Source organism: Jaculus jaculus, chromosome 1 (assembly GCF_020740685.1).
Source record: "Jaculus jaculus isolate mJacJac1 chromosome 1, mJacJac1.mat.Y.cur, whole genome shotgun sequence".
Lineage (NCBI taxonomy): Eukaryota > Metazoa > Chordata > Mammalia > Rodentia > Dipodidae > Jaculus > Jaculus jaculus.
Genome location: NC_059102.1, coordinates 242,686,153 through 242,695,391, shown reverse-complemented (window position 1 = coordinate 242,695,391; position 9,239 = coordinate 242,686,153). Strand labels below are relative to the sequence as shown.

At 49.5% G+C, this 9,239-nt stretch overlaps 1 protein-coding gene across 1 annotated transcript; it reads right to left on the bottom strand.

Annotated features, from left to right (window-relative positions):
* Positions 1–1,235: 1,235 nt before the first annotated feature.
* LOC101608081 (NADH-cytochrome b5 reductase 1) lies at positions 1,236–8,605 on the bottom strand. The gene is made up of 9 exons (XM_004670710.2): positions 8,529–8,605; positions 8,113–8,262; positions 7,894–7,966; positions 7,263–7,369; positions 6,675–6,804; positions 5,980–6,063; positions 3,735–3,820; positions 2,460–2,559; positions 1,236–2,031 (listed from the first exon to the last, which is right to left on the bottom strand). Exons 1-9 carry the CDS (start codon positions 8,541–8,543, stop codon positions 1,859–1,861), a joined length of 918 nt encoding a protein of 305 aa, XP_004670767.2. The 5' UTR covers positions 8,544–8,605; the 3' UTR covers positions 1,236–1,858.
* Between the last annotated feature and the right edge of the window lie 634 nt (positions 8,606–9,239).

Below are 9,239 nucleotides of genomic sequence, written 5' to 3'. Positions count from 1 at the left end.
CAGGGGGAAGGAATATGATGGGGAGTGGATTTGTGAAGGGGAAATTGAGGGGGAGGGAGTTACCATGGTTTATTGTCTATAATTATGGAAGTTGTCAAGATATTTTAAATTTTTTTTTTAAATTGTTTAAAAAATAATCTTGGAGCCAAGTATGGTGGTGCATGCCTTTAATCCCAGCACTTGGAAGGCACACGTAGGTAGACCGCCATGAGTTAAGAGGCCACACTGAGATTACATAGTGAATTCCAGGTCAACCTGAGCTAGACTGAGACCCTGCCATGAAAAACCAAAAAAAAAAAAAATAAAAAAGAAAAGAAAAAAAAAAAAAAAGAATCTTGGACTGGAGTGATGGCTTAGTGGTTAAGGCACTGACCTGTGAAGCCTAAGGACCCAGGTTTGATTCCCCGGTACCCACATAAGCCAGATATACAAGGTGGGACATGTGTCTGGGTTTCATTTGCGGTGGCTAGAGGCCCTGGCACCCCATTCTCTCTCTCTCTGCCTTTTTCTCTTTCTCAAATAAATAAATAAAATATTGGGGGGTGGGGGGGAAAGAATCTTCCCAAAGACAGGACAGTGAATTCTGAGGGTCCCACAATCCTTCTGGTAGGGGGCCCAGAGACAAAAATACAGTTCCATGCAGAAAATCCATGTTAACCTTCCTACTGAACCCAAGGCATTATTTTGACCCAGTGAGCCTAACAAACAAGCCAATGAGGCTGCATTAGTCCTATTGTGGGAGAAGGGAGTAGACCAAACCACTCTCACAGCAGAGGCTATTCAGAATAGACAGGGCTGGGAGCGGCCAACTCTATCCAGTCACAGAGTCTGTTCAGGGCCAGAGATGTATGTCATGTTACCTTTTAAAGGGGAAGGGATCTCTTCCAAAAGGAAAGGCAATATTTTGACTCTCTGCCAGCTATCAAGAGGAATTTGGTGCAGGAAGGTCAGAGAAAGAGGAAGGGGAAGAATGGCCAAATCAAGAAAGCACTTGGAGAGATACCGACACTCTAAAAAGCCCCCCTCCCACCCCGTGTTCTCCTTCCCCCACCTCCAGGTCGTTCTCCAGGGAGGAGTTGAGCTCTGGCTCTGCTGAAACAGCTGCGGAGCTGAACCAAGTCTCATGGAGGCTCACATGTCAGCATGTGATGCAACTGCTCCAAGGCCTTCGGGAGGACCCGGGGATTCTGCGCTGAACAAAGACTCCAGACACAGCAACCCCTTGGGGCCACATCAAGGCTTCAGTCCATTTATTTGAACAGCCAAACTCCTCATATAAGCAACAGTTTTAGATTGTAGGTAGCTATTTTCTTCAGCTGGGGCACACAGGCTGAGAGACAAAGACACAAATATGTATTTCAGACTCTTTACTTTGAAATCAGAGTTCTGGAAAAATAAATTCTCTTTCCTTCTGTTTCTATACGATTATGTCTACAAGTCCACTCAACTTGCACTCACATAAGTAAGACTTTCCCACAGGCTAAGGATGAATATTGAGTAAAATGCACTGCACAGTCTATCCCTTTTATCACAGACACAAAGAAGGCGAGAGTATGATGTCCTCAAAGAATCAGCCAGGCTTAGAACAAACGCGCCATGGCTCCTTTCATCCCGACCCAGGGACTCTAAAGGCCTCACCTGGACCTTTCCTGGGGTGAATTGGGGAGGCTTTCAGGGAGCAATTCAGCCTTGGACTTCCTAGTCCATGGCTCCAGGAGTACAGTTGCTTCAGGCACCATCCATTGTTCAGCTCCAGACACAAAAGGCTGATGTTCTCAGGAGAGGCATCTAGGACTTACAGTGTTTGAGAACTCACTGGGAACACTGCACACATGAGACCAGGGAGGCTGGGAGATGTTCAGTAGGTGAACCGCATCTTTTGTGAGTAGCCCAGCTTGTCCAAGTTGGGATGGCAGGCCAGCTGCACCATCGGTGGTGGCCCACAGAGCAGCAGCAGCACGTCATCTGAGGGGGCGGGCAGGTGCTCGCGGATCATGTCGGCGGTCACAAAGCCCTTGCCGTAGGCCCAATCTGAAGTATGGAAAGAGGGGAGAGCTTATGACCATACTGGCGAGGGAATGTGGTCCTCTTAGGATGCACCATTGGGAAGAGCTAGAAGGGCTCCTGAAAATGTCTCATGTTGTAGCAACAGCTGCCATCCCTACCACCCACCTGGTGAACAGGAACCTGAAGGAAAGGGACCAGGAGAACAGTCTGTGCTCAGACTGGGGTTCAGAAAACAGAACTCAAAGCAGGGCAAGGTCTTGATTTTGAAAACAAGTGGACATTTGGAGGTCCAGATATGGCAACCTGCTGGGGGCTAGCTGTGGTGTTACACGCTCAGGAGGCAGATGATTGGAGGACCATTGGGAGTTGAGGCCACCCTGAGACTACATAGTGAATTCCAGGTCAGCCTGGGCTAGAGCAAGACCCTACCTTGAAAAACAACAATAAAATACCTGCTGGGGGAAGGTCCAGAGTGAACCAGAGCTTAAAGCGACTGGGATACTGGGCCTGCAATTCCTCTAGGTCCTCCCGTAGGATGATGTCTTTTTCAGTCTGCAGTGCAAAGGGGAAACAAAGTCTTAGAAACCTTCTCAGGCCCACATCAGAAAAGCTCTCTGCTATAACAACTTTCCAACCAAGGAAATGGACGTTAAAGGCACACCAAAGTTTTACAGAATAAGCAAGACTTGCCGGTCGTGGTGGTACACACCTTTAATCCTAGCACTCGGGGGGCAGAGGTGGGAGGATTGCCTTGAGTTTGAGGCCACCTTGAGAATACAGAGTGAATTCCAGGTCAGCCTGGACCAGAGTGAAACCCTACCTCAAAAAACCAGAAGAGCCGGGCGTGGTGGTGCACGCCTTTAATCCCAGCACCCGGGAGGCAGAGGTAGGAGGATTGCTGAGAGTTCGAGGCCACCCTGAGACTACATAGTGAATTCCAGGTCAGCCTGAGCCAGAGTGAGACCCTAACTTGAAAAACCAAAAAAAAAAAAAAAAAACCAGAAGAAAAAAAAGAAAAAGAATAAGTAAGGTTTGCAATACTTTGGTGGGTTGTGGATGAGAGAAATGACCTTTACTATACATTATGAAGAAATAAAAAAGGAATATTTAACCAAGAAGATCCAAAATCATATGCTAAGCAAAAAAATGCCTTAAATATTTTCTTTCCTTGGGAGCTGTGGTGGTTAATTTTGATTGTCAACTAGACATGATCTAGAATCATCTAGGACAGAAACCTCTGTGAGGGAGTTAGTAGATTGGGTTAACTAAGACGGAAAGTCCCACCCTAAATGTGGGCAGCTCTAGTCCATGGGCTAGGGTCCTGGAGTCCATAGAAATGAGAGGAAGCAAGCCCCAGCATTTGCTGCTCTCTGCTTCTTGACCATGACCGCAATGTAACCAGTGGCCTCACACTCCTGCTGCTGTGACTCCCCTGCTGTGATGAACTGTGCCCTGAGCTGGGAGCCCAAATCAGCCCTTCCTCCACTAAATTGCTTCTACCTACAGCAATGAGACCAATAACTAATTCAGGGGCCGGAGAACAAATCTGGCTAATGTGGGGTCCTCTTTCTTTCCTATTGTGATAGAAGGCCTGCAGGTCTTGCTGAGGGGACTTTGGACAGAGGTTGGGACAGGCGCTGGGCCAGTTTTGCCCACTGTTTCTGGTTTGTTAAGCTCTACACAAACAGCCAACTTTGAAGTCCCAGGACTAAGTAAAGCAAACCAACCTGGTTGGCAAAAAGTAGAAAGCATTGGGTAGGATCATCAGGGACTTTCAGGATTGCCCGGATCAGCTGCAGCATTGGGGTAATTCCTGCAGGAGGATGTGCCATAGTGAGATGCAGTAGCCATGTTCACTTTGCTCGGTCCTAGCTCCCTGGCTGACTAACCCTACCCTATCAACTCTCTGTCACACCATGCATTTTCCTTATATACCCTAATCCTCTGACCTCCTCCTGCATACTGACCAGCACCTGTTTCTTGATACCCTTAATATTCACATTCTAAAGAATCAATCTAAGATATCGCTCTCTAAAATCTTTTGGAGAGCTGGAGAGATAGTTTAGTAGTTAAGGCACTTGCCCACAAAGCCAAAGTACCCAAGTCTGAGTCTCCAGATGCCACATATAGTCAGATGCACAAAGTGGTGCATGCGTCTGGAGTTTGTTTGCAGTCGATGGTGGCCCTGGCGCACCCTTTCTCTCTGACTCTCTCAAATAAATAAATTAAAATAATTTTTAAAATATCTTCAAAAAATATCAAAAAAATTTTTTTTCATGCACACAGCAGGCGCAGAGTGAGTAGGCCAGATCCCTGATCCCCGGGGCTTCTCCCAGTTTCCTGGTCCCAGTAGGTCCCCCTCTGGTTGGCTTGGGGCTTCTTGGAGCCTGCGAGCTGCTGCTGTGGAAGCAGGCCCCTTGTTCCACTGTCCCGATCAAAGTGCCCCTATGTCCCCCTTCCTGGATACCCTGCACCGGAGGGTGCGCACAGCAGATGTGAAAATAAAGTGTCTCCCCAAGGTGGGTAGACCACAACGCAAAAAAGCCAATGAAAGTCAGAAAACTGAGATCTCTACCAAAGATGCCTAGTCCCACAATGGAAGCCTCCAATGAAATCATATAGAAATAAACAGAAATTCAATCCCAAAATAAAACACAACCACCAATGAGACCCTGATCAAAAGAACTGCTGAACTGGAAGCAAACCATCAGAAAAACCAACAATTGTATGAATGAAATTGAACAGAATCCTCTCTTAGAGCATTCTGCTTTTGACATTAGGCTTAACTTGATTGAAGAAAATGTTAGAACCCTCAAAAGAGATATGAATGAATTGAAGAAGGTAGTGAGACCAGAGGAGATAAACCACCCCTCGCACTTCAACCAACCCACAGCTGAATCCACAGAGGAATGGAGAGACAAGCAAGAGTGATGCTTCCATGCTGTTCCTAATAATCTGCACCAGGGTGAAGGAGACAGACCCTGAGGACACTCAACACCTACCAAAGCAGAGATCCAGAGGCTCCTAAGAGCTTATCACCGAAGTAGATTTAACACTCACCCACCATGGCTCAGGGAATTTTGCAGAAGAGGGGGTAGAAAAATTGTAAGAGCCATAGGCTAAGACAGCATACCCAGAGGCATTCCCTCCCCTCCAAAATAACTGACTGCTGTTCCCACAATGCATAAACCACAACCCCAGGGGGAATACCTGCAACCCCACTGAGGAGCATCCTCAACAGAATGGGGGTAAGAATGAGGGAAAAGAGGGTACCAACACATGATGTATCCACATGAAACATTTTGTTGTTAATAATAAACATTAAAAAAGAGAAAGAAAACAATTTTCTTTCTTTTTTTTTTTATTTAAGAGAGACAGTCAGAAAGCAAAGAATGAGTACAGATGTGCCAGGGCTTTCTGCTACTACAAACACCAAGCGCATGTGCCACTTTGTGCATCTGACTTTATCCCATGGCCTGAAGACTCAAACCTAGGCCATCAGGCTTTGCAAACAAGCACCTTTAATTGCTGAGCCATCTTTCCAGCCCTCTTTTCTCTTTATTTTGAGTCAGGTCTCTCTAAGTTGCTCAAGCTGGCCTGAAATTCACTGTATAGCCCAGGCAGACCTTGAACTTGTGCTTGTCTTGCCTTAGCCTTCAAGTAGCAAGGATTATAAGCCTGTACCACAAGGCCCACTTTCTTTTCAACTAGTCATTCATAGCTGTTTCTCTTCATTTTCACCTTAAAATCATGAGATTTATTCCATCTATAGAGAATCTACCTGACTTATTGCTCTCATTCTATTAGTGAAAAAAGTTTTTAGTTTCTACTTGCTTATGATTTTGATGGAGTAAGCACTCTGGGATCCCTGGTTTAACAGCTTGTCTATGACTCCCGGATCTTCTGTGGTCACTTAGGAGTCTATCAAACACCAGAAATGCTGGGGGAGAACGTTCTTCAAGGGATACATACCTGTGCCCCCAGCAATCATTCCCAGTTTCTTTGCCACTCTCTGTTCTGGTGGAGATTTCTTGTTGGGCTGAATGTTGAAAGTCCCTGAGAAGTCAAGTGATGAGATAGTAGGAGATCAAAGTCAAAAAGAAAACTAAGTAAACAAATACAGACTTAAAAATATGCCCTGGGCCATTTTAGAAGCTACTATGAAATCTGATCCTGGAACCTGGGTGGAGTTTAAGTTGAGCCAGCCTAGACAATAACACTTGAGAGCTAACAAGGCTCAACTATCTCCCTTCCAGTCAGTTCAGGGCCACACACTGGGTATCAGCAGTTCTGGCAGAGGGTCACTCCTTGGTGAGGGTGACAGGCATGGGGCCAAGTATGAAGAACAGCTCCAGGGACATGCTAATGCACTAAGCTGTTCTCATGGGAAGGGCTGAAAGCTTTCTCTTCTGGCTTTCAGTAGGAGGGAAGAATCTTTGAGGATGGGGAGGGGAAGAACATGCTTTCTTTTGTAATTTCTGTCAGTCATGGCTAGTGAACTCAGGTGAATGAAGAACTGCTTCCAGTGGCAAATAGGATGGAGAATCTACCTTTCCAGAGTGTCAGTGTCATGTTTAAAAGTCCTTAACACACACACCTATGTACCTACACAAACTGGTCCAGGAAGAAAAGTGGAGATTGTAGGCTCAAAGGAGGCAGGTCATTACCTTTCCCAGTGTAAGCAAGCAACCCACTTGGCCCTCGGAACTCCACCACATCCCCAATCTTCAGGCTATCCAGGTACTGAGACATCTTCCCTCCCTCAGGAAATTTGGGGTGCACACCCTTCAGGTAGACCTAAAAAGGCATTTGGAAGAAAATACTCTATTTGGGATATAACCAAAACTGAAGCAGAGATCACTCAATGTTGTCTTTTCCCAGGCCAAATACTTTCCTCATATCTACATCAGACATGCCATATCCTGCTATCAGAGAAATCTGAGAAGTTTCTAAATATCCCACAAAGGGCCCGCAAGATGACTCAGTTGGCTAAAGGCATTTGCTGGCAAAGCCTGACCGCACGGGTTCAGTTCCTCAGGCCGTGGGCTAAAGCCAGATGCATGAAATGGTACATGTACCTGGAGTTTGTTTGCAGTGGCAAAAGGCCCTGGCATGCCCATCCCCCCACACTATGTCTCTCTCTCTCTCTCTCTCTCTCTCTCTCCCCTTATAAATAAATAACAATATTTTAAAAAATTAAACATCACACAAAGATTGGGGTCAGGAGCCTCTGGAGTTCCTTTCTATACTCTTACCTTGATGACAAGATCAACATAGCCATGGTCTTCATCACTGGTGACAGGAGTGTATGGCCTGATGACAAGGCTACCATCAATTCGGGCGGAGAGGTAAACATGTTTGCCTGGGGACCATGAGGAAGACTACATAAGCTTCTGTGATGTACCGTGTTCCTGCCACTGTTCAAATATAGTCAGAGAGGTTTGAGAGAACAGCAGGTTTTGCTTTCTTGTCTGGGTTCAGGTAGCTGCCCCACAGGGAGGATTCACTCCCTAACCTCCCCATGCCCACCCTCCCCCCCCAAGCGCGTTCTCCTGTTGGAGAAAGCCGGACAATTAATGCCTGAACCTTGGCGGCAGCAGGTGGGCAGAAGGTCTGGACAATGAGAAGAAAATTAGTTTTCGGAAGAAATCAGTGTTTTCTGGGAGGGGCGGATAAGCAAATCCTACAGGAAAGAGGGAGGACTGCTAAACGTTAAAGATGCATAAGGGAACGGGAGCCACACCCTATGGGGGCCCAGAGGCCCCTCACAGCCTGGACGATTCGGAGCCAAGAGACAAGGGAAGTGGAATGTGGAGGGAAAAGACTGAAGCAGGGAATCGTTCTCCTAGGACACCCAGGAAAGAAACCCCACTCCGTTTTCCTTACCCACGGGCAGCCCCAGAATGTGCTGGGCGGTGGGCAGGGCAAAGCGGAACCTCCTGGTGTTGTGGCTCACAGTCTAGAGGATGGATGATGACAAGGTAGTTCAGCAAGCAGGCCTGGAGCTGCCAAGTCTCTTGGGGCACCCCAACGACCGCCGATGCTAGTTCTGCATGCCAGGGCTGCGGCCCCCTCTCTACCCAGGCCCTTGCCTTCACAACTTACTGTCTTGTCCAGGAGTCGCAGCGGGTACTTCTCATCGGGGTCCAGCAGAGTAACTCGGGGCCGGCGGGACTTTCGAACCAGGTAGGTACCCAGAGCCAGGCCCAGCAGAGTAAGCAGCCCCACCCCCAGAGAGGCTAGCAGGACTGAGCTCTGTAAGCAGAGGAGGCAGCAAGAGCGACTGGTTGGGGGAGAGCCCGGGTCGTGGGTGGGGACCGTCCCCGAGACCAGCTGTCCCCCGGGGTGGCGATAAACCAGAAGCAGCGCGAAAGCATGCCAAAGGGGTAACGGGAAGCCGGGCAGCGCCTCCAAGCCCGAGCCGTGGCCCCTGAGCCCAGCATCCAGGGCGGCGGAACCATGTACGGCGGGGCCGGCTGCCCTGAACCAGATGGGCTCAGGGAACAGCGTGAGGGTCTTACCGGCTGGAGCCCCATGACCGCGAGCGCTGCCCTCCGTTGTCAGACAGATCCCACAATGCGCCGCGGGGCGGGCCAGGGGCGGGGCCAGAGTGGTGGGCGGGGCCAGAGGGGCGGGGCCTGGTGGGCGGGGCGGGGCCTGGTGGGCGGGGCGGGGCCTGGTGGGCGGGGCGGGGCCTGGTGGGCGGGGCGGGGCCTGGTGGGCGGGGCGGCGCTGTGCCCCATCCTCTCCCTCGGGACTTGGTGCTCGCCGGAGCCGCAGTTCCCGGCCCTCCGCTGCAGCTTTCTGGTCCCCGCCCCTTGCACCCGCTGTCTCGTGAGGGGAAGTCTTCTGGTCTGCGAACGCCTCCCAGCAAGTGGAGTGGATCCCGAGACCCGCGTCAAGTGGGCAGGCAGGCCTTACTCAAGCCGTCATCCCGCAGCGGCTCTCGCTCTGGCGGCAGCCCGACTTGCCTGACCGTCGCGCTGCCCGGCGAGTCTCGTGTGGAAGGGTGGTGCGGCCCCTCCATTTCCCCGGTCCTCTGGGCCGAACGCGGGTTTTGTCCACAGCGTCAGTGCATCCGAAGCAGTCGAGAGCTTCCTTTGGGTCCAAGGCCACGCTCACGACCTGGTCTGCGTTCTCACGCTTCACAGAGACAAACAAACAGAAAAAGAACAGGGCTTTGGAGGTCGTCTGTCGCGCCTCTGAATAGAGCCTCCAGCTCTTAATTACTG